Source organism: Porites lutea, chromosome 7 (genome assembly GCF_958299795.1).
Source record: "Porites lutea chromosome 7, jaPorLute2.1, whole genome shotgun sequence".
In the NCBI taxonomy this organism is placed as follows: Eukaryota; Metazoa; Cnidaria; class Anthozoa; order Scleractinia; family Poritidae; genus Porites; species Porites lutea.
The window spans coordinates 2,416,994-2,442,891 of NC_133207.1; the positions used below are offsets into that span (position 1 = coordinate 2,416,994).

General features: G+C 39.4%; 1 protein-coding gene and 1 pseudogene across 3 annotated transcripts; one reads left to right on the forward strand and one right to left on the reverse strand.

The window, feature by feature from the left end:
• Positions 1-1,470: 1,470 nt before the first annotated feature.
• On the forward strand, positions 1,471-24,887 carry LOC140944298 (uncharacterized). 3 transcript variants are annotated; one of them, XM_073393454.1, is made up of 8 exons: positions 1,471-1,537; positions 16,400-16,617; positions 17,491-17,609; positions 18,275-18,344; positions 19,628-19,741; positions 20,344-20,532; positions 20,907-21,017; positions 21,812-24,887. In XM_073393454.1, exons 2-8 carry the CDS (start codon positions 16,453-16,455, stop codon positions 21,986-21,988), a joined length of 945 nt encoding a protein of 314 aa, XP_073249555.1. In that variant the 5' UTR covers positions 1,471-1,537; positions 16,400-16,452; the 3' UTR covers positions 21,989-24,887. The 3 variants fall into 3 exon arrangements, with proteins under 3 accessions (XP_073249555.1, XP_073249556.1, XP_073249557.1); XM_073393455.1 differs by lacking the exon at positions 1,471-1,537 and adding an exon at positions 11,779-11,947; XM_073393456.1 differs by lacking the exon at positions 1,471-1,537 and adding an exon at positions 13,646-13,894.
• Positions 8,007-9,742, reverse strand: LOC140943469 (uncharacterized; annotated as a pseudogene).
• Positions 24,888-25,898: the final 1,011 nt, after the last annotated feature.

Sequence of the window (25,898 nt, forward strand, 5' to 3'; positions counted from 1 at the left end):
CCGTTAGGCGAGTGAAATTTGAGACAATTTTAAAATATCACGAGAGGTATTTATGCCAAATATCACGTACACATCATGCTATTATTTGTTTATACTACTACCCGCAAAAGGTTTGTAATTTTCACATGTAGGTATTTCAAATTAAGCTGAAATACCACTGCTCTAAGCCAATCAAATTGCAGAAATTTGTTATGTAGTAGTATAAGGGAGAGTAAAAATAGTAACCCTTAGGGTAGGTTCTAGAGCGAAAGAAGGAAAGCGGGGAGGGGGGGGGGGGGAGAAAAAAATACGCCTGCCCGATATCATTGTTCTTTTCGGAAACTCCGTACGCTGGCAAACGAAGCCTCTGATTGGTGCGGCTTAGGGGAGGCAGATTGATACCTGTCAATCAACTGTAAGTCTATATTGTTTATTCCGTTTTCGTTTGCACGCAACCAGCAACTACGGGAAAGAATTAATCTGAATTCAGAAATGGCGGACGTAAATTCGAATTTTAACTCTGCTGTCGAAGCAAGTCTTGGAATTAGAGCGGCAGGGAATGTCGCGTGTATTACGTAATCAGAAAGTCAAAGCGATTTCTACAATGGCATCAGGACAAGATTTGCTCGCATTGCTAAAACCTACACCTCTCTTACTTCATGCCAAAATGCTGCTTGTTCCAATACGATTTTTTCTCTGATGGGTAGATTATGCTCTGGACGGTTCGCGCAAAAGAAGGATAGGGCCAGGGGGAGGGGAGAAAAAAATACGCCTGCCCGATATCATTGTTCTTTTGGGAAAGCCCGTACGCTGGTAAACGCATTCCTTGATTGGTGCGGCTTAGGGGAAGTAGACAACTGTATTCTATATTGTTTATTCCGTTTTCGTTTGCACGCAACCAGCAACTGCGGGAAAGAATTATTCTGAATTCAGAAATGGCAGACGTAAATTTGAATTTTAACTGCTGTCGAAGCAAGTCTTTTGGAATTAGAGCGGCAGGAAATGTCACGTGTATTACGTAATCAGAAAGTCAAAGCGATTTCTATGCTGGCATCAGGACAATTGCTCGCATTGCTAAAATCTACACCTCTTTTAACTCATCAGTGCCTCATGCCAAAATGCTGCTCGTCCAGTACGTTTTTTTCCCTGACGGGTAGATTATGCTCTGGACGGTTCTATGTTTTGACTGAGCAAATGTGATTTTAGCCGCTTGTTTCACACTGACAGGTCATGACACGCTTATCGCCGGATTTTCTGTGGTTTTTGAATTTCTGGTCGGCATGATTTCCTTGTGATGTAAGAGCATTTGATATGACCTTTTTTTGAAGCATAAAGCTCTTTATCGTGGCTAAATAAGGCTTTTAGGTTCTTTATTTTTGTCCAAAGTGCCTCAGGGTGTCCGTGAATGTGATGTTTTCCAGACCAATCTATAGTCCGGTCCAGTCCAGCATTTACATTATTATATGCCATGTGTTACCGGTATTAAGAAGCTACTAAAGCTATCTCACGACAGATTCTTCTCCTCCTCGCCGAGGCGTTAAAACACCAGGAGCCTGAGGTATGTGCCACTGTTTTAGACGTCCTTACTTATGTCTTTTCGGGTCTCCTAGACACTAAAGCTTCCACTCCGCTTCAGTCATAGCTAAGATGACGGTTTGGCTAATTTTAAGAGTTAGAGACGTCACATGGCTGAAATTTGTAGCGAATAAGACTCCGCTTCGATTTGAGGCAGAGGCGATGGTGTATTCCTTACGTTTCTGATGTCATTTAGTTAGTTGTGACCATTATTTTTAGAAAATACATGTAGCTAATGTTTCTCACAGAATAGCCACACCATACCACGTCATATTATGTAATTATTACCGGTCATTATTTTACTTCATATATACTTCTGTAAATCAAATCGTGATATCTCAGTGAACCTGAGGAAGACTGGTATTTGCCAGTCGAAATATCGTAACTAAACTCTATTTCACGTCCTTTGATCAGTCACTGCAAAAGTCTTCTTGACTGCAACGGTTTCTACAGAATGAGTTCACTTGTACGCAATTTAAAATTCCGTCTACCCTGACCTATCTGCTAAGACGCAAAAACTCTAAGGCGAATTCGTAGTCTTTAAATGGTTGGTTGATTAGAAAATTACGTATATAAATGTTAACAAAATGTGATATATTTTAATACTAAACTTTTGCTTTACAAGAAGAGGAAAAGTGGATCCCTTCTGATCATTTTCCCCGAATTTTGCTGGCACAATGCCTGCGAAAACTCAGGGGTTTCAGAGTGAATTCTACTCAAAGGCTTTGTATGAGCAACATGCGTTTCTGACATGAAAATTGTTCATAGAATTCGCAATGAACGTTTTTAAAATGATTTTGAGCTTTATTCTAATATATAAAAGGCATTACTGCTATAGGGAGCGAAAGCCGGTCTAAGCTACACAGTTTGTCGATCAACTTTTGAGTCTCCTAGACAGTTATTTAGGAAATATATACTGGACATACTGGGCTACAAAATTATAATCTTCATTAGCTTCTTATGGTCGAAATTTGGCCGCTGGAGTTAACCCATTACTTCAACGTAACTCTTTGAGAATATTCACAAAGAAATCATTTAGCATTATTGGACAAAACTTACGGCGTACGTATCTGACGTATCTGTTTCAGTCGTGCCATTTTCCCGCTTTACTCACTGATATCAGGCGTGATATTGTTTGACGCTCGAGCCTTAGTAAGAGTACGTGATTTTCACTCTTTCGAAACTCGTTGACTGATTTACGGTCATCAGTGTCCTTTCCGTGCAGCAGAATAATCTAGATCGGTTTGTTTAAAATAGCCATTCTTTGTTCATTCTATGTTCTTATTATTTGTGACTGTGAAGAAGTGTGGAATTAGTGTAGGTAATAGCATGATTTGTAGTGATATTTGGCATAAATACCACGAGTGATATTTCAAAATTGTTATACGTAATTTCACCAGCCGTTAGGCGACTGAAATTTGAGACAATTTTGAAATATCACGAGAGGTATTTATGCCAAATATCACGTACAAATCATGCTATTATTTGTTTATACTACAACCCACAAAGGTTTTGTAATTTTCACATGTAGGTATTTCAAATTAAGCTGAAATACCACTGCTCTAAGCCAATCAAATTGCAGAAATTTCTCATGTAGTAGTATAATACGCATAATAAATGTAGGAAGTTGTACGGAAATCTTAAGGCTGCATTTATTTCATTGAACTTGAAAATAATAAAGAAATTCATTTGTGTAATAGCTAAACAACAGGGCACCCAACGAGAATATAGTTACGTTCAAAACCACTTAAACATAGCATTGTTAAACGTAGTTTAGTATTTAAATGGTAGATATATAGGCATATTTTTATCCCCTAAAAATTTTTCATCTGTTCGGATTTCCTAGCTGAAAGTCTAGTGATCCAAAATTATCGGAATCAAAACTTACCTTTTCGAAAATTTCAGCCAGAAAAAAGGCTTCTGAAAGTTCTAGGTGACCTTTTTAGCGTAAAAATCCGTTAAAAAATGGGTAAAATGGGTAACCATGTTGTAGATGTTCGAAAATCCTAGAAGAGGTGGGAAAGGAAGAAATTTTACAACAAATGTTCCGAAAATTCTAGATCTCTAATCGCCTTCCGAACAGATATTTTCCGAAAATTGACGTTGAGTGCCACTGTGTAATGGCTAAACAATAACATTAAAGGTCCTTTCAAGCAGCAACTAAAAAAATTGGCAACCCACTTCTTACCTTCAGAAATTTTTTTCATTCCCCTTACTTGTTCTTCCAAAACTTTTTAAGATCCCCCTCAATTTCCTCTGACCCCCCCCCCCCCCCCCGTGGTATACATAATAAATGTAGCCTAAATTGCGCCATAAAAAGAACCTCTACCTCTTGATTGAGGTCTTCGAAGCTGCTTGCTGAAAAAAAATCTACTATTGTCAGATTATCTTAGCAATAAAGTGAGTGATTCTCACTTAGTGCTAATTTTAGGTCTTTGCGGCTCAAAATAGTCTTTCTTTGTTTAAGCAAACAAAGCTGATTCAAGCTGTGAGTCGCAGCATAAGCCTGGTTGCAGTCATCCATTACTTTTTCTTTAACTCAGACATGTTTTAAAGGCGTGGGTCACCTCATAATTTGCATAATTTGGCGAAGTGGCATTTGAAATGGATTGTTTTGATAAGTCGTCACGAAACTTGGCAAACAGTTTTAGCTCGGTGGCCTTAACAACATGTGACTCATTGTTGAAATATTAGTCACGTGACCTGCAAATGCTCGTTAACATTCAAAGTGTTGAAATAAAACAGGGGAAGGGAAATGAAAGAGCAACAAATATTCTTAGGCAACAGTGTTTTTCCCATGGCCTGGATATTTAACAATTATTCCTCGAGCCCGAATGGGCTCTGATTCAATAGCCCTTGAGGCTGAAGGCTGAAAGGGCTATTGACTCAGAGGCCATGATGGCGAGAGAAATAATTGTTTTAGTAAAATCCAACTAGTTGGTCAAAAATATCGAGACAAAACAACTTTAGCTCGTAAACCGCGTTTCAGCCGCCATTGTTGTGGTTTTCAAAGCCGGCGCTCTTCGCTACAAGTGGGCCATAACATATAGCCTAGTAGTAGCTCAACCAGTCAGAACGCAGCATTGATAATAGACCACTAGTTGGATTTTACTAATATGAAATAGCGCTGCATGTATGCCTAAGTGGAGCAAGGATTAGGAAATAAAGAAAAAACAGGTCACGTGACTTATAAAAGACTTTGACAACTCTTAATAAAAATGCTTTAATCCACCTTGCAAGGTTAAATGACAATCCAGACAGTTTCGTTGACAATTTGATGACAAATATCTTTAGGCTAAATTTTAACAACCCTGCCCCATTTGAGAAAACAGGTTTTGTGACGTCGTGGTCCAAGGAATGTCACGTGATGCTTCGAATGAATTTTTTAAAACTATTTTAGTGAGATATGTCTTATTATACCTTTCTGGAACCGTCTACTTGCATCCTTGTGCGTCATTAAAAAGGATCTTTGCATTCTCTTCGGGTTTTTTTTTTTAGCCTTTCAACCCATGCCTTAACTTGCCTGAGAAAGCTTTAAAAACGTGAAATGTGTTGTATATGCTTTCATTTTACGACGTTCAGTTATGACTGCCCAATGCGGTGTAGCATTATATATACAATTATTCACCGAAGTGGAGGTGGCTAGCCGTGGTGTTTACCGAACTGCGAAGCAGTTAGGTAAATATCCACGACTAGCCACCGACACTGAGGTGAATAATTGTTTTAGTATATACTAAAACAGTGAGATAATTGAGCACAAAAATGATAATTTTTAACTCAAATACTGTTGCCAACGATTACAATTTTGGCGCGTAATGACCGGGCGGCCGCGGCCGTCGCTTTTTCTTGCCGACAATTAAAACTTTTGAAGGAATTTGTTTAGCTCTTGCGGGGAAATTTCTTCAAAAGGAGTTGTGAATTCTTTTTGTATTTAAAATCATTCTATAAAAAAAGATTAGCTTATTTATGAACAACTCAAGCGAGCTACCCAGCTCCTCGTTGATTGCAGTCTATGAAGCAACTAATCTTGCCAGATTCTCACTTACCAACTGAGAAGCTGCAATACGTAAGAACTCAGATGGAAGATTGTTTTCGCAATTAATAGGGATAGCGGACACAATGGGGACAGAACTTACAGTACATCAGATCTGCTTTAAGGTACACATAAAATATCTAAAGTATAATGGGGATAGTGGACACAACGGGAACACAACTTACAGTATAACATATACTACTACTACTACTACTACTACTACTACTACTACTACTAATAATAATAATAATAATAATAATGATAATAATATATATTATTATTATTAGTCGTAGTAGTAGTAGTAGTAGTAGTAGTAGTAGTATGTCTTATACTGTAAGTTCTGTTCCCGTTGTGTCCGCTATCCCCATTACACTTTAGATTTTTCATATATTCCTTGAAGCAGATCTGATGTGCTGTAAGTTGTGTCCCCGTTGTATCCGCTATCACCATTATTCTAGAGTTCTTTTAGACTCGGAGATCTCATTGAAAATCCACATATTTTATTTCGAGTGACGGATACATCGGATAATACGGGGAAGACCTCTTACAGTTCAGTGACAAGAAAGGCTTCTGTTGTCTTATGTGACATCCCATTCATTTCAGTTATAATGCGTTTTTATTGCATTATTTGGAAACTCCTAAATTGAAGAATATAAACAGTGTGATGGATATGACGGATACATCGGGTATATCTATGTGCTGCAGAAAATAGTAATCCTGCCAAAAGTGTGCCTAAGGTTTTCGCTGATTCTGAGATTGCTTGTTCGCCTAATACGTATTCAGACTTCGTTTAAAAATTACACTTTGGTTCTAACGTGAATACCTCATTACCCACTATTTGTGAATTGTCAACAGAACCTCATGAAAGGAATGTGATTACAGCGATCGATTACGTAATTACAAGTTTTCAAACTTTGTTTAAAAATTACACTCTTTGCTAACGTGAATGCCTCATTATCCACTATTTGTTTATTGTCAACAAAACTTCATGAAAACGAAATGTGATAAGAGCTATCGATTACGTAATTATTGTACCTTTTTCGTGCAATTCTTGCACCGTAGCAGCTTTTTTGCTGGAATTTATTAAACTCAAAAGACCGCACAGAAGAACTACAAAAATCTGGCTACCAAGCTACAAAAGTACGCAGAAAAGCTACTTCGTTCTCATTTCTCTCTGTGACAGTCATGGCCACAGCACCAGCACGGCAACTCGATAATAAGGTATGTACTAGACTTGATATTTCTTCGTCGTAACTTCAAGATTCGTTAAGGAAGACAGGATGCTCTTAGTTCTTTTAGAGAACGAGTTAATTAAGTTCGTAGTAAACAACTCTATTGCTAAGGCGTTTTGAACCTGTAAAATGCAAATGCAAATGCAAAACCTGAAGACATTTTTCCTACAAGTTTACTTTGTCAATGTAGCTCAAACTATACTGATTTTTTTCTTTTCCTTGCATACATTTTAGGGAATCAAAAGCGCCCTGCTAACCAAGGTCTTGTCAGCAGTCCAAGGAACTTGTTCGCTCTTATCGTACAACAGACGTGAAGGAATATCTTGTGACGATCTGTGGTTAAACATTTGCCAAAAGCGAGATGAATGTGATGAAAAGATTAAGAAAATGAAAGGAGTGGCATTTTTTTCTCCTCTTTCGCCGCCCTAGAGAGACGAAGTAAGGGGAAAAATAGAACAACGAAGAACGTAAACAAGAGGACGAACAGAACGATGAAGTTCAAGAAAAGTACTGGCCAGCAATTACTTAGTGGATTGCAGTGAGACCACCAGTCCAAAGAAGACGCAGCGACAGACGAAGATACGAAGCGTGCCCTCTTGTACATTATGGAAGTGACCGCTGAGGCTCTGAATATAAAGTTTCAAAAGGAAGAAGTTCCGGGCCTGGCAAAGTTAATACTTTTGCAGCGGAGAAAGAAAGCCGTAGAAATGCAGTGGGTCTCCCCGACTCAAGCAGCAGCATCTGGTGCCCCCTTCCCTATCCCCGTGAGATCGAAGACGACGACGATCAGCTATTCATAACGCCCTCTACAGCACCCACCTCATCCGCTCCGAAAAGCACCTATCAGAAACGCCGAAGTCAGCCCCCAACAAGTACTCCGATGCCCAAGAAAGGAAGAATAACTCCCTTTTTTTCTCCCAGCTAACAGTAAAAATTCAGAAAATCATTCAAATCAATCAATGGTATTCAGAAATCAAGGAATAAAGTTAATAGTCCTGTGACTTATCTGTGTGACGATAATTGATGTTTGAAAGCATGCCTCTCCTATGTCTTGCCTAATATTAAGGTTGCACTAAAGTTTCGAGTTAGATGAACTAACTAGAGTTCAGTGTTCCGGCGCCGCTCGCAAAATTCTGTATCGCTCACAATGTAAAGTTCTAGGATAACTTAGAAAATGATACAAATCTTCACGCTGCAAGGCTCAGCATTGAGTTGGCTGTCCTTCCCTCTTGAAAATGAAATTCGGAATCTCTGAGAAAAGCTTTGTATTGACCGTAGCCGTGTCGTCCAATGCCTGCTTTTAGATACTGTCTTCTTCGGGGGTAAACATCAGACTCTTTTTTCTTGCTGGGAAATCTGTCACTACAAATGCATTCTCCCGCTTTTGTGTCGGGACACCTGAGAGTGGTGTTTCTGCGATCGCTTCTCCCTCATCATTTGAGAAAGTATCAGTTTTGATACCACTTTGATCTTCAGAAGACGCAAAATTGCCTGAACTAAGCCTCGAGCGCACGTCTCAGTGATTTCTAGCTCTGATCCCTTTTCCCCATGCAATCGTTCCAAATATTCATGTGCTTTGCTCGCCACCTCGCGCGATCGCTGCTTCTGATAGGGAACCCTTGCAACAACAGAGCTATGTTTCCGGTCCTCGGAGATTGTGCTCTGCGCGATGCTGCTCAGCTGCCTGGAACTCGCGGTCTCCACAAACTGTCGATAACGAGTCGGGTGAACGTATTTGCCGGTTGCATCGAAGACCAGTTTACTCATCAGCTCTCCCAGCTTGTTGTGCTACCCTCCATTTCTTGTCACCAATACAAAGTCGTAGGTCGGTCTGCGGGGGGCGAATGTGGTTGATGTAGCCATCCAACACTTGCATGCTCGTCTCAGTCAGGTAAAGAGAATCGAAGCCATATTTGCCAGCCGTTTTGAACATTTTCTGGTTTATAAAACCACCGTTAGTCTTGGCTTTGTTCACCATTTCCACCTTTAAATACTGATATGTCATGGGGCGCGAGCCCTTGACCTTGATAAATAAATAGACGGCCAAAAATTTGGTAGCAAAAAATAAATCTATGGGCAAAACAACACCCGGTTTCTCCTTACATGATTTCATCACGCTCTCGTGGCGCGGCAGGTAGCGTCCCACGACTTCCAACAGTTCTGCAAGAGTGGCCCAGTGTCCCTTGGCTTCTAAGGCATCGATGTCGAGTTCACTGGTCCACTGCAACCGCATCATTTTGGAAACGGTTTTGCGCACCTTTTTCAAGTAAATTTCTGTTGAAGCCAGTCCCCTCAACAGTGATTCCGATGCTCCATTCACTTTTTGATAATCCACCAATTCTGCAATGGCGTCCAATTAGCCTATGCGTCTTGCGTGTCCCAGGTTCCAATCATCCTGCATCGTATCAACAAACTTGAAAAGGAAATTCGTTGAACATAAACTTAAGTCCACAATGTCAAATGTGAGCTCCTCTTCGTCTTCGCAACAAAATTTGAGAAACTTTTATCACTTGCTCACGATCTGTTGTGCTTGTCGATCACTTTTACAGCCCCAACCACTGCCAGTGGGCCACGAAAAAAAGTTCTTGACAATTTTGTTCGTAGTATCAAAAGAGGCAATTACCCTGCTTTTAAGCGGTATAATCTTCTGATCACTGGCTTCACACTTGTCGGTTTCATCGACATTAAGGGTATCTATTTGCACACTGTCTGGTTACTGGTCGAAGTAATAGTACCAACTGTGTTTGATCTTTACGTGTTTTCTACAGCCTCTTTTCGTAGTGAATCCATCGAGGTTTTTTACAAATTTGTACTGGGCAATTAAAAGACCATAACAGTCATCCTCTTCCAAGTGAAGTCTCTTTGGTTTAGGCGATGCATTTGCTAACTTTGACCAGCTGACATCCTTGCCTCGTTTGTTCATCTTAAGCATTGGCTTGAAATCGATATCTTTCTAAAGTATGCACGCACTTATACTAGCAAAAGGGTCCCCAAGAGATCATCCTATTCGCCAATGAGATATTTGTTACCCAATTTCTGCCCACACTTGGTCATATCTTGCCCCTTGCCCCATTGTTTTCTTGTCCGTATTTGGTACACAATTAATCAAAAGGAACAAAGACACAAGCCTGAACTTGCGCAGGCAAGCCCGAACAAGGTTAAACATGTTGCGGGCAAGTCTCGTACTTAACTTGATCGTTGAAGGATATATGTTTTGATAAATTTGTGTAGCAGAGGAGATGGACAGTAGTTTCAGATAGCCTACGATAAATAGTAGCTATTGTTCCCTATTCCTTTCTACAAAATGCGGAAAATGGAACGCTACCTCCTTTGTCACAAATTCCGAACCTGTTCCCATTTATACGCGGAATATAACACTCATCTTGAGGAACAAACCATCTCCTCGATTAGGAACAATTCCGTTCTTGTTGGACACGAACAGGAACAATTTGAACCGAAAGGGAACAAGGCGTTCCGAACAGCAGTGGATATGCCAGTGAATAAGAACAATTTGTTCCTTACTGTGTAGAGCGAGAAATTAGATTGGGAACATTTGTTCTCCAATCACTTCGAAAGGAACATGAAGGGAAATCGGAACTGTTGAAAGAGGACCTTTTGTTCCTGAAAGGATAAAAGAGGAACCAGTAGTTCCTTTTGACTAAAATGAAAAGGAACTGTGTGCTGATCCAATTTGCTGCTAACAGACCAGATTGTTCCGAAATTTGCCGACCTTTGTTTCTATTCTGCGTTTAATTGTGCGTTCCTAGGTTGTTTCTGAAGCAATTAAAGGAACAAAAAGCAAAAACGCACGGAACACTACGATTTTGAAAAAGAGATGTTTCCTCGTGTCGCGTCACTTAAAATAAAAACTTTGAAAGTTTCCTCACTTAAAAAAACGGCCTGACAATACTAAGGACAAAAATGCAATTGAAAACTACGGTGTTTTAACCTGAAATGTTGCTATCATTACTTTTGAGGAATGTCGATGACCATGGTGATTAACACGGAAATCATCTTGGCTTTCAAGTACCGGTAGATACGCTGTAGGGGTCCCCTGTGTGTGTGTTTTTTTGATTACTTGCTAGACGTTAAAGACATGTAATTCTGGAAGGTCTCAGCTGTTAAGTAACATCATTGTTTTAGTTATCACCCCTGGATTCAGAAAGCCTTTATTAACGGCACTTTATCGCATTATTTTTTTACCTATGTATCATGCTCTACAGTATTTTTAGTTTATCATTAACTAGGTAGACTACTGAATGTAAATTTAATTAAAAGGTTTAGGAGCCGTGTAGCTCTGGCCCTGAGAAAAGCTAATTTCATTTGCCAAATTATTGGCCTCTAACCAACCCCTTGCTGTATTGCCATGTTTGCATTGGTTTGGTTTTAAAAATTTACGCTGGTTCAAGCATTTCTACATGTTTCAACATCAGAGAATCCGGCAAGAACGAATTAACCTTAACGCGTTTTGTGGGCCTCTGCATTTATTTCCACCGTTGCATTGTGAACTGCTACTTTTCTTGGGGAAAAATAATTGAGAGTGAAACTGGATCAGCTCAAAACATATGCTACGTTTAGCTAAAGAACACATCTATATACAGTTATAAGTCTGAGCACAGACAATAGGATTGTGTAATTGTAGAAATACTACTAGACCTTGTTCAATAAACTGTGTAGTTAAACAACTTTTTGAGGGTAGCAAAGGGGATTCATAGTCTCGTTTCACTTACAAATTTTGACAAATTTCACGTATCACGTGGGTAAAAACCAATTTTCACGTGTCACGAAATCTGACCTGGTTAAACAAAGGAGCTAAGCCGGAACCAAAACACAGTCAACAATATTGGATCAAAATATTTGCATTTTATTTGACGATCGCAGCTTCTTCCCGCTTCTCCTCTCATTAGATTGTCGGTGGGGTAGCCTCGTCCCAAGGGCGCTTTTCCCTAGGAAAAAGCGCCTTGGGGACGAGGTTGTCAGTGGGGCGATGTTAAAGGGCGTTAACGAGCATCGCGAATACGGGAAATTCATGTCTCCAGGCATCTGGCGTTCAAACTGAAAACACATCAACTTCCCTGGTGCGATTTCTTTTTACCCCTAGCGACTGTAGCCTGCGTGACAGGCGCAGGTTAGTTGGGTTTTTACAGTAAGCAGTACACACTGAAAAAAGGAGTTTTTATATCAGATTTTGTTTGACATCAGTAGAGTTCTTCACATTCAAGTAAATAAAAAATAAATCAGTGCAACGAATTATAAATGTAAGGCTGCCGATAATTTAATCTTAGTTTCCTAGCTGATCATGAAAGGCAAATGAGTGTTTGCTACTTCGCTAAAACATAGTCAATTAAAGTGAAATGGTTCGGAAACCCTTTGTTATAAGTTTTTGTTAGCTTTTTTGGACCTGTCCGTGCACAACGTTCAATGGCATTTCTATCATTTTGAAGTTACTGACCAATAGAAACATTGCGTTAATTTATTCAGTCATAATTTGTGAACAAAAAACAATGGATTGTGCACGGTCGGGGAGCTTACAACATAACCTACAGCACCATTGTTTTCAACTTTGATGTTTGCCGGCTTTCCTAACCAGTCTCCTCCACTATCTATGGCTAAAAAGAGAATTCTCCATGATTCAAAAGTTTTAGTTCATGCCCGACCTAACCTCACGGCTATGAGCAGAGGTTTTTCTCTTGCATGGCGTTTGGCGTTTAGAAAGTCGTTCGCGTTGCTTCTTGATTTGTTTATATAACAAACCAACGACGCGACGCCAACGGCTTGTAAACCCCAAAATGGGCTTTTTGTGAATTGCTTGGAATAACCAAGTTATCAAATACAAGATTATGGGATTGTAAAGTCAGGATTTTAATAAATGAGTGTTGTTAACAATAGAACAGTTTAAAAAAGGCTTAAAAATTATTCATATTGAAGGCTTACTTTTTAATGACATACTTAGATTAAAAGAAATATTATTTTAGGAAGTTTAAGACCGTAACGGGAGTCAACAGGTTATTATAAGCCAAACAACAACTTTGCAAACCCGCAAAGAGGTGTCTGTAAAATCCGGAACAGTAAACGGAACGGAACACCCTGGAACACAGCCGGAACACCCCAGAAGCCCGAATACCCCAGAAACACCCACTGATCCAAGAGGCAGGAACTCCTTGGAACACCCTAAAATAAGGAAAGAAAAATCTCAAAGACCAAAAAACTTAACGTTTCATCAATGAATCAGTATGTTTCAGTTGTCTCACTAACTGATGCTGCCCATACCGTTGTGGCACGATAAATGTCGAGCGCGATAAAACTACCGTATCAAAACTAATAAATATACTGATGTCTACGTAGCGAACATAGACGGGTATAATTCATGAGCAAATTTTCTTACTAATGTCTACAAATGGACTCTTTGAATTTAAATCGGCATACACACGAGATATATGCATACGAGCACAAAAACTCATTGAAACAAATCGCCCGATGTTGCAAGTTAGAGAAAACAAAACCAAAGAAAAAGCTGGGAAAGGTGGCTTGAGGTGTTTGTGCGGAAAAAAGGTTATTAATAAATACATAATGTATATCCTCGCCCATAACTGCACTGGCAAGTCTCATTAAAAAAGACGCCCCTTTTGCCCCTTTTCACGCCTGATCAGACCGGAGATGTCTGTTTTATGGCAGGAGAAAAGATTCAAGCCATCTCATTAATCCAACTTTAATTTGTTTGAAAATTGGGATTACCGTAAAACGAGAATTGGACAGGAAATCACTGACCTCACCAACACTTTGAGTTCTAAAGCTTTTTAGCTCACCCCAACAACGCATAATTTATTACAAGCGAGAGTGATGAACCAAAAATTTGTAGGCCCGCGCCTACCGATCTATGGGCTAACTACGCCCCTGCTTGTACACGTTAACTTGTTTTCCTCTCGATCTATAGTCCAGTCCAGTCCAGTCCTGCCGTACTGGCAGCTTAAAGCAAATATTATGAAAATGTAATGTATTATTTAAAAGCAACAGAAGCTAGATACTGACAGATCCTTCTAATTAATTATCGCCGAGTTGTTAACAGGAACCTGAGGTATGTGCGTCTGTGAATTCTTTGTGTTTCGATTTTGACCTTCTTTATTTAGCTGTGAACATTATTTTTAGAAAATAGTTCATTTTTATCCCGCACTAGTCTCGCTACTGAATACGTTCCCTTTATTTAAAATTCCGTGTACTCTGACCTATCTTCTAGGACGCAAAAACTCGAAGGCGAATCTGATTCGCAGTCTTTAAACGGTTGGCTAATTACGTAACTAAATGGTAACAGAATGCGATTCATTTTAGAACTTAACTTCTGCTTTACAAGAAGAGGAAAAACGGATTCCTTCATTTTCCCTCGATTTTTGCCGGAACAGTACCTGCGAAAACTCCAGGCGGTCTAGATGCTTGGAGAATTTATCCAAGCGGGGAAAGCACGCGACCGGAGTTTGAAAAAATACATGTTAAAGCGAATAAAGGAAAACCGGAATCAATTATAAAAGGAAATTTAATGAAAATAGAGTCCATAAAGTTAGCATAGTGGGAACATATGAAAGGAAAAAGGAGGGGGTATTTTTTATTTTATTTGTTTGTTTGTTTGTTTGTTTCATGAAGTACAATAAGTTTAGAAAAGTCAGACGCTCGCGAAAAAGTAATACCCCACTGGAAAACCTTTGGAATAAAAATTGAAAACTAAATTGTACAGATTTATAATATATATTACATCATTATGTTAAGTAAGCTCTAACTGCAGTATGCATAATACACCTGTACCACCGTTGATGTAACACAGCAGCCACGTAAATATATATCGCTAAAAATTAGCCTCTTTGCCTCGAGTTTGTTCAGCAAGAAAACCTACAGAGTGTGATCAGATAGAAATTAAACATACTTATAATGCGAACGAGATAGATTTCTTGACCTAAAACACTATTTCTCATTAATGTAAACAGAGGTGATTCTACTTGTATTAAAATCCATGTCATTATTGTTTAAAGTCTCAAAAGCTCGCGACCACGTGTAGAAACAACAATGGCAAAATGTGTTGATAATTGAAGTTCTTGTTGTTCCTTACACATATGCATTTCAGATCGTGATAACTTTTCCAGCCTTTTCCAAGTGACTCTGAAGGGGTTCTTCGTTTCATCTTGGGGGAGGGGAGTTGTAGAAAACAAAAACACTGCCAAGATTCATTGAAAATTGAAGACCTTGTTTTGTTTTTTCCCGTAAGAGTTAACGGGTAGCCCGCGAGCAAGCTCCCCATTTGGGGTAGTTGTGAGAAGTCACGCCAGAGCCGCACGCGATAGGGAACGGGAGTGAGAGTGGCCTTTTCTTCCGCATCGCGCGATATCTCGCGATCGGGGAGGAGGAGAGAAGCCAGTGAAGGCATTTAAGGCAATTTTTCTCTCCGTCTCCCTCGCCCTCTCCGCCATCGTTTTCTCGTTTAACCTCGCGCGCAGCCACATAAATACGAACCAAACATGAACGAAAGTCACACCATTAAAATCGCCAGCTCCGCAGGTTACGTTACGGGCGGTTATCTTTTTTTCAAATTATGTACTAAGGGGCCTCGCCTCGGAGAAAAAAGGCGGCCTTTCCCCCAATAACGTTGAGAACCAAGGCCAATTTAGAAGGATTTGTAATTTGTATGGAGTCATCAGAGGAAAACTCTTTGAGACTCTTTGCCCCAAAATGCTAGTTTGTCTAGCAAGTAGGCCTTTTGGATGTTTTTTTTTTTTTTAGAATATCCCGACAAATCCCATGATTTCACAAATTTAATTTGTATCGTGTAAAGAGTACTGCAATCTGCAGTGAATCTGTAACAGAACTTGTAATTTGTGACTTATGAAGTTCAGTAAATTCTAAATTCTAATTGTAACGGGAAGGTTTTGATGTTAGATTGTGCTAGCATAACTTTGGCATCCGTCTTTACAAGCATAATTTTCATTTTTCCGAAAAACCGCTGCTTGCATAATTTGGCCTTAAGGCTAGTTTTGCAGCACAAAATTGTTATTTAATATTGACTATACAACCAACTTTTTGGGCTGAGATCAGTGTTACGAGCACATTTAAGTAATAAAATCTTTTTTTTTTTTGCCCGCTTATTGTCACATACGAGGGCCCTGAGTGACCCAGGAGTCCTTCCACAGGCCTCAATGCACGCACTTAACTAGCTCGGTTACCCGAGATGGAGTGTCGATTATTGTTTGAGTTTCAATAATATAGTTGTCAGACAGTTTTGTTGTTTCAGTGCTTTATCTCTCATACATTCATCTATCGCTGAAAACTAGAGTTTGCAAGACAGTGATAGCCATGGAATTGTAAATAGGATAAACGTGTTTCCTTTTTCCCCTTTGTTGCATAGTTTTTGAGGACCTAAATTTGAATCAAAAAGATAATATACGAGCAGTGCTAGTAGCTAATTATGCTACTTAATCTGTCAAAGCTAGGAGCCAGGATAAACGGGTGGCACAGGTAAAAAATGCGTTCTTTCAAACATTTGACCGGACTTGCGTCAACTCGGTCGAAGTCTCAAATGATCTCCTTCTCCTTTTTTCAGATTTCTTCAAAAATCTGGAAAGCACTTAAGTTTCGAAGCTTTACTGGACCAAGATGGCTATTCCTGTTGTAGATTTTAGCGCCATGGGTTTACAAAACAAGAATCAGCCTTGGGCAGAAAATAGCAATGCTGTCAAAGACTTGGCTGACGAACTCTACAACGCCTTTAGCACGGTTGGATTTGTGTATCTTAAAAACCATGGGATTCCCCAGGAAATGGTGCGTTTTTGTTCGAATGTTTGTTTTGTCTTTGTTGTTGCTGTTGTAAATATTTTTTATTCAAGTTCAAAACCTGGGTTAAAGGGTTAAAAGCAGCAACTTTTTCAGCTTCGTCTTGGGTCTTCACTTTCGCGGACAGTGCGGGAAGTAATCGAGCCTCCATCTTGAAGAAAAACACTTATTTTGCATGGTCTACATTACAAACCATAAAAAAGACGTCAAGATGTTAAAAAAAATTGCAGTGGAACCAATCTCTTCAGTTTTGAACATTTTGACGTCATTGCTGTGGGTCTATAAGAGTTGTGGCGAAAAAAAAGGGCCTGCTACGCTAGGCTAATTGTCGATTTGTTGACTGAAGATGGTAGGTGAGCTTTTCAATAGCTCTGGTGAAAAGCTTTTTCTAGCAGTTGAGGTTCGATTTAATACGTTACTATTGCCGTTACCTACGAACGCATACGTATTCACAGTCGTCGCTCCTTTTCACCCTGAGCGACGACCGAAAATATGGCTGCGTTTGCAGGCTACTGCAAGCCGTCGTTGTCGTTCAGTGTGGAAAATGTATGTTACGTACTCGTCCAGTCAATCGATGACCTAAAAAAGCATGAAAAAGTGGCCGCTTCAGAGAGCTGGAGGTTCGACAGTATTTTGTGTCGTTGGTTCCCCTCAGCCGGTCACTTCTCAAGTAGAATTCCACCTATAAAATATACCAAAGTCTTGGTAAACCATCTCTTGTATTCATGTTATTATGGCCTTCGATTGGGCAGTTCACTTGAAACTTCGCTAGAACTTGAATTGCTGAGCAGACAACATGAATGGAGGAACAATTATTTTTTTGTTCACCCTTGAAGTTAATTTCCTTGTTTAACTCTGCAGATCGACTCTATTTTTGTGGAGATGGATAAGTTCTTCGCCCTGAGTGATAAAGTAAAAACGAAATACAAAAGGGAATACAAATTCTGCAGAGATGGTTGGAATTCTTTTGAAGCGGAAAGGTAATGCGTGCCCATTCCCATAATTTGTACTTATATGGTGCAAACAATCGGCCAGAATTGTGACATGCATGTGCAGTAAAGATAGCAGTGTATAAGCCCTTGAGAAACAGAAAAAAACGGCCATCCTTTCAAAGTTGCCTAGCCAAAATGGGGGAGCATTAAATGAAAGAAGATCATCTCAGTTATAGACACAACTTTTGCAGTTGCGTAAAGATTTAGTCTGAAATGATGCAGGCTTGAACGGGATTTGAACTCAGCTTGACCTCTGCGATACCGGTGCAGCGCTCTACCATTCGAACTAACAAGCCGACAGGAAGCTGGTCTTTTATTTGGTTCTTTCAAAACCCACGAGCCTCTCTTTAAAACAGGCATTTGGTTCAACCCGGAAGTGGCTTTTTATAGTCACGTTGATTGGCTACAAAATATTCTTCCCAAGTGATAGACCTTTACAGCTTGTTTGGATTTGTTTTCCCATTTCAAATCATGTGATAGTGCCAGATCCTGGAAAACTGTTTCCGGCACGTGGTCTGAATTTGGAAAACAAAACATCCAAGCCAAAAGGTCTATTGAATAGTATTAATAATAATAATGATAATAATAATAAATTAATGATAAAAATAATATAGTAATAAACCAAACCGTTTTTGCTTTCTCTTCCTTCACAGCCTTAATTCAGAGGGACCACCAGGTTACAAAGAAACCTTGGATTTGAACTCAATTTATGAGCCAGATTTTGTAAGTTTTAATAGGTAGCTTGTTGACACTTGCGCTGAGTGCCAGAGCCTTTTTTACCTTTTTTCTTACCTAATTCATGATAGTTTGCGGCGAATTTAGGCGGGTTATTTCCTCCCAGGTATTTTGAGAACGCACCCCTGTTGTCAGTTAGTTAGCCAGGACGTTTATTCTACAATTTCCTAAGAAAAAGTTCCATTCTGACAGTCTGGGTCACAACCAGATCTGGATATATGACGTCGTCTAAATTTTGTCTGAAAGAGGTTCTAATAACAGACGCTTTCGATAAACATTTAAGAATAAAAATCAACGATAAAAATTTTGAATGACGTTTCGATGACTCGCTCATCATTTTCAAATTCTAAAAAGTTAGATTGTTAAAAGTTCTTTAAAAAACTTTTAAAAGTTCTTTATACACCTGCGTGACTCTCACAATCAGAAGAACAAAGACCTCACTGAACAATTCACTATACTGAAGAAATGTCGTGGGAAATTTGAATGCTTGATCTACGAAATGCTTTTTATCCAGGAAATGAAACCCAAACTGAACACTCAATCAGACTCAATAAAAGTGAAACTTTTGAGTACCTAATTAACACTCACTACATTCCACATTGTAGTTTTTAATCACCTGCAACGAGACTTCACACGCATTCTTAATATATAAAGAACTTTTAACAATCTAACTTTTTAGAATTTGAAAATGATGAGCGAGTCATCGAAACGTCATTCAAAATTTTTATCGTTGATTTTTATTCTTGAAAGAGGTTTCATTTGAATTATACCATCATAGTTTCGTCCACTGATTCAAACGTTCTCGTCCACAGAATTAAAATTTAGACCCGGTGATATATGGAGAAAAAGTACCCCTAGCAGGGTCGCCCTCTAACAGCGAGCGTTCCTGATATCAGAAAAATGTTGACCTCTTTGTCCTTGTCCTAGACAACAGAACTCGCACATGCGTTAATTGTCTCGCTTTGATCTAGTTGTCCCAGCTGGGCAAACCAAGTGAGTGTAAGCCAGTGTAGGACGGTGACTCCGGGCCTACCTTCACAAAAGGTTGACCTACCTTCCCGGGTCACCCTTCTAGCCGAGCCAGCGCTAGCATTTCTTTTATCATAAAAACTGTCTCGCGTATAGCAGCATAAAGGACAATTTGCCTAGCCTTTAAATGGGCGTCTTGATTGGTTTACAAGAATATCGTTTTCTGATTTGTGTTTTAATTATATTTTTACAACTAGTTTCTTTCGTTTTTTCTTTTTACCATCAATGTTCTTGTGTTGCAGAGATGGCCCAATGAAGAGATACCAAACTTCCAAAGCAACATTACACGTACCTATGAGAGCATGACAGAGCTAAGCTTCAGGGTGCTATCTGTCATGGCTATAGGTCTTCAATTGGTAAGAAAATCATGTTGACATGACAAACGATTACCGTGGCCTAAAATCGAAAATGGAGATTTTATATTCTAAGACGAGGACAACTACGAGTAGTACGGCGCACTTGAATATATTATAGATATTTGCGCCTTATAAGTTTTGAATTAATAACTAATACGAGATTTTCTCAGTACTAAGAAGTGCTCGCGCAAGAACCAGCACCATCTTGGCGGGAAAACGTCCACCCGTCCGCCCGCACCACAGGGCAACCAATGTAAAATGTCACACTTTCTAGATAGCGTAGGAGCCTGCAACCTGATATTGCACATCCATCTGTTGTGGTCAATTGACAGCTGTCAGAACGGGGTATTCGCTAACCAGTATCACATGACCATATCGCGGGCTCTGGTATCGACCCATCAACCACCTTTTGAAGTCATCCGCTGACAAGTTACTAGTTCCTAACTGATCGCGGGCTCAACCCCAAGTGGATTTCTTTGTGATGGTTCAGTACAAGTTTATTTTTTGAAGCAAATTATGAATGTTTAGTTTATTAAACGGGAGCTTCGCTTTTAGCTTTGGGTAAATCTATACATTAACTTATTCTTTGATTTCTTGAACAGAAACATAACGCGTTTGCCCATGCATTCGAAAAAGCAGGCACTTTACAAGGAGAAACTATGTTAAGGTATAGTTACTACCCCACGATAACTGATATGAGTAACGTCAAACCAGGTCAGCTTCGCTGTGGAGAGCATACTGACTGGGGCGCCATTACGCTTCTGATCCAGGATGATGTTGGTGGACTTGAGGTAAAGACAGCTACCGTTAATTAAGCCAAGCAAATAAAAATAATAAATAAACAAACAAATGTTTTTCCTCCAGGCCTGCTTCATTTCTTGGGGTCGTCTAGTTCTTTATTATTTGTTACTATTGTGTTACATCATTATCTGACGTTTCAATATTAATATTTGACCAAAAACTCCAACTAATCCCCGACCGAAGATTCACTTAAAAAAACCGTGAATAAAAAGGTCGGAAATAACAACAACAAGCGCTCGCCTGCTCTCTTTTTTCTAGAAATCCGGACGAGAAACATTGGTTTTTATTTATACTTGGCCCTAGATAACCTAGGAAAAAGCATTCACTTACACTAACAAGTCCATTGCTTCTTAATTTGCTTCAGATACGCAACGTTGAAGGAAAATTTGTTCCTGCTCCACCAATAGAAGGAACAATAGTGGTCAACATTGGTGACATGATGGAAAGATGGACGGCGGATAAACTGAAATCAACGGTATGTTGGAGAATGCAACCCTCATACTAAGCCTACGTTTCAATGGTTTCACAAATTGGTTAATTTACCCCCGGGGGTTAAAACTAAAAAAAGTTTTACAGGGGGAGACTCCGCCCCGAGGTCCGACTCCATACCGTTTTCATGCAATTTTTTACAGAAAAGGCACCTTCCATTAAAAAATGGTACCCCTTTTAAGACCAGGTTTAGAGCTCTGCATCCCTTTTAACTGCTGTAAATGCATTGTCTTTAAAACATGAAAAAGCCAGAAAAACAGGAATTTTTTTCATCGCCACCAGGAACCCATCATTTGATGGGCTCCTGTCGCCATAAATTCTTAACTTTTATTATTTGTATGAACTTTTTTAGGTCTTTTTATAGACGGAAAGACAGATTTCCCTCCCCTTTATATACTTCAACTAGTGAAATCATATCCCTACCCTTTCATATACCTGAAGCCTGAAAAAGGTACCCCTTTCAGTAGGAGTCTTCCATTATAGGGAGTACCCTCCGGAAATTAAGTGAAAACACTTTTCCCCACCAAAATCCAAGCTCCGGTTTATCTCTGAATGCGCATGATTAGCATTATAAAGGAACAAAAAAATTGTCAGCTAAACGTTTTTGCTCTGTCAAAATATTAATTTCTTGGGTGTATCCGGCTAGCTAATTGATTTGAAGTGCTCCTTACGACTGTTCCAAAACGCTGATACACGAATTCCTCTGATTCCCAACTAACACCCCAGTATAAACAAGGGACTTCCTTAAACTAACTGACTGATCGTATCTAATTCGCGCAGGTTCATCGTGTACTGATACCCGAAGAGCAGATCAAACGCCGTCACCGTCGTTCCTTAGCACTTTTCTTTAATCCCGATGTCGATGCGGTTATCACATGTATGGATGAGTCTAACAAGTATCCTCCAGTCACATCCGGGGAGTGGGTCCAGATGAAACAGAATTTGGCACACAAATAATCAACCGGTTTCCGACTTGACGGCTACTGTGACGTCATATTGCTCAAAGCAAACCTTAAAATTAAACCTGAGGCAACTTTTTTTGAATTGGTTGTCTTCAGTTTCACTATGTATTTATAAGGGAAGTAGAGGGTTATAGTAAACAAGTAAACAGGGACCGCGGAGCTGGGGGCTTTAGTCCCCAAATACCTTTGCCGCCATTTTGATTGTTTCTGTACGTAAATTTCATATACAGCAAGTTATCAGCTCTTCGATTGTAAAACGTTCGTGTACGATGCGGATTTAAAAAATGCCTAAAATTTCAATGTAGATACACTCCATTTAGAAGAGCTCTGAGAACATCTACGAATAATTGTGACGTTGGCTACGTTTTTAAAGATTTTTATTATTATCACGGTCAGGAATGCCTTTTTTCATTAACACAATGAGCAGAGTTTCATGAAGTTAAATACTGTAAACATGTCGTAAATGCACTTCAAAACGCCGAAAATCGCACTTCCGAGAGTCTTTATTTCAAATTTCCCGTTAGAAAAACAAGTTCGAGTTCAAAATTTCTCGCGGGTCACCATAAAGACTTGACAGAAACCGGAAACTTTGCTAGAAAAGTCTCTGGCACCCAGGGTAGCCGTCGTTTGTTCCGCAGTCCCTGGTAAAACCAAAAAATTTTGAAAAGTTTATTTCCGTTCCAATGAGGTCAGTCTATTTATTAGGTACTCAAATGCAATTATTTAGCTCAACAGAACATAAAGGTTCTTTTTTAGCATTTACGGGGCGGATCAATTTAGGTTTCAAAGAAACTGCCCACCTACCCCTCCCCTAACTCAGCGTTTACATTTGCGTCTCACTTGGGGAAAAATGTCGGATAACGGGACGGGTAGTTGGGCAGTTTCCCGGAAACCAAAATTAATCCACAGGGGTATGCCACGAGGATATTGCTGTTTTAAGTCAATTCTGTGTCAAAGTCTCACAAAATCTCCTGAAGCGTTATGAAGAAGATATCAAACTATTCAGGGAGCACCACCCATAATTACTGTTTTGGAGATTTTTGAAAAGGAATAGCATTGAAACTTGACAAAACGGTTTAATCAAAGTCTATCCTTGTCATCCGTTGAAATAGACGACACTGAAAACAGTTTCACTGCCTAAATATAGTCTTAGCTAAGAAAACTAGACCATTATTTTTGGAATTTAAGCAAGTTTCAGCTTTTTAAAAAGATAAGAATTAGCGTGACGTAGCCTCTTTAAGTTTTATTAACAAGGTCTATTTACACAATACAGCTTTGTCGCATCCGATCAATAATGTGCCGACTATAAACGTAAAAACCGAAGCAATCACAGCCTGATGTTGGTTTACTCTCGCCAAAGATGCTTGGCTTTATTTCAAGACCACGTGACCATACGAAACGACGAGAAAGGCGTTAATGGTTTGATCTGCTTATGGAAAGGACATCGCATGCAACAAACTGTTATACCGTGTAAATCGGCCTTTAGACATCAATTAACAATATAAACAAAGTCTAGTCATATACCGTAATCTTCCACTTATAATCTCCTCCCTCATCAGCCCTCCCAGGCAGTTATAGACGATAACGGGCCCTGAGCTGAAAACAAAAAAAAACATCCGGTTATACCCCCCATCCCCCCTTTCGAATGTAAGCCCCTATCTTGCTTGTAGTGAAATTAAATAAATTCGATTTTTTGTGAGGTTTTGAAGCTTAAAAAAGGCGAGTAAATTCAACAAGTATTTTGATCAGCAATGCTTTGTTGCTTGTTTTGAAACATTTTTGTTTGCTCCTTATAAAAGCTCCCCAATTTATTAGCCCTCCTAAAGCCCCTTACCAAGTTGTATAAGCCCGGGAATTATAAGTGACAGGTAAAGGTATTCACTGGAGTACATTTTGACACTCATCTTTTTCGGACTGTAGGACCCGTCGCTAGTATGATAATGTGTCTGACACAAAGGAAAGTTTCAACCAAGAATTTAATTTAACCACATAATATATGAAACATTTGTTCAATTTTTAAGCAGTTGTATGTGTTACTTCTATCACAAAGCAAAGTTTGGATTCAAAGCAACTCACTCCAGAAAGAACATGTCCCTGGAGGGCTACATTAACAGTATGGGTTAAATAAGTAAGTCAGTAATAACTAAGTAAGAAGTTTCTTCTATCCTGTGAATTGAATCTTCGTTTTATTCTAAATATCATTATGACAGGATTAAGCAAATCTCTCTTCGCTAATATTATAGTTCAATGTTATTAGTTTCGTTTTTTATCAGTACCTAATTCAGTCTCTTGCACAGGTAGTTTTCAGTTATTAAATATCAATTAAACATATTTGCTGGACTAGTTATTTGTATCCCTGTAAACTCTTTGTTTAGTTGCTAATTTGCAGAATTTTATGATATTATAGTTCCCCAGCGATATGCAGAATGCATGCTATAGCCTTTCGCTATATTGCTCGCAGCGAATGAATGAATTTTCTAGACTCTATTTAATAATCACCCTGTCCACCGTCCTGCTCCGCTCAAAAGAGGTACACTTTTCAGGCTTTAGGTGTATAAAGGGGTCTGTAGACTACGTGCAGTCTCTCTTTTTTCTTAGTCCGTCGAGCGACACGCGAGAGACACGCAAACGACCACCCGCGTGACTGAAGGCGCTTGACGCTCGCGCACGATTGCACTCCCCTCCCCTAAAAGAGAAAAAAGAGAGACTACTCGCAGCCTACGGGGTCTGGGAAAGAGTGGGGAAAATCTATCATTTAGGTATTTAAGGTATCTGCACCGGCAAATTTCGTACAGATGCATCTTATGCGGCTGTAAAATAAAAGAGGACTTCCTGGTTTAGCGATCACTACTTATATCAGGTGCTCGAGTGTGACAGGGGTACAATTTGTCATTAGAAGGTCTACGGAAAGGGTATACCTTACTATCAAAAATGGCAAAAAAGAACGCTAGAAGAATGGGACCTCGGTGTGCAGCCTTCCTCAGATAAAGCGTCGATAAACTTTGTTGAGTACCCCATTGAGGGTGGACGGGAAATTAATAAAGTGTCTTTTGAAAATCCTTTATGATTTACGTCATATTTGGAAATAACATCCCGAAGGTGTAAAATGCAAGTAAATGCATGAAAACTTGTTTCATTGCTCTTGCAGCGCCACACATTATGATGAAACTGATCATATCGTAAATGATTTTCATATAATTGATTTAGTTCCCACACGGATAAATACTCTTCTCGACTGAATGACTGAGCCTACATATGTTTTAAAACAAACTAAATAAAAACAGACCAAAGATATCAAGTTGACGTCAACTTGCCACAAATAATCTATATTCTATCACACATTTCGTCAACAACTGATTCAATGGTCTATATATTCTCTTATCGACCAACATTATATTGTGTCAAAGTCCTCAAATATCAAGTGGAACCACGACACGCATGCGTGTGGTTAGACTGCTAAGTATTGATCAAGGCCATTTTAAGGCCTTGGTTTAAAACTCTACTGCTTTGGCCTCATAATTAAGATAGCTAAATTAAAAACCTGACTCGCACAATGAGAGATACAATGACATAACCTTTCTAATACGGCCATGATGGTGGTTTACTCTAGTTGTCTCGACAGTATGATTTTGCCAACTCAGTGACTCAATATAAGCTGCGTTTAATTCCTCCACTTCACGGTCACTGTCCAGGTGGCAAGAATAAACAGCGGATTTAAAGTCACCGAGTTTAGGGGGCTTTTTATTCACCCTACCTCGAAGTAAAGCCCCGTGCTACGGACTCAACATTGCTGGCCAAAACGCCCAACATTTTGGGGATTTTGCGTCCGTTAGCACGTGAGCTAAAAGTTTCATCGATTTCAAACTTTGTCCATAAACTCCCAACGGCATGCAACAAGGTGTGCA

What these genes read in the sequence shown, in the direction of transcription:
- LOC140944298 (XM_073393454.1), top strand. Translation starts at nt 16,453, where the DNA reads ATGGCTATTCCTGTTGTAGATTTTAGCGCCATGGGTTTACAAAACAAG. An exon ending in ATGGGATTCCCCAGGAAATG is followed by an intron (nt 16,618 to 17,490) that starts GTGCGTTTTTGT and finishes TTAACTCTGCAG; the next exon opens with ATCGACTCTATTTTTGTGGA. An exon ending in ATGATGTTGGTGGACTTGAG is followed by an intron (nt 20,533 to 20,906) that starts GTAAAGACAGCT and finishes AATTTGCTTCAG; the next exon opens with ATACGCAACGTTGAAGGAAA.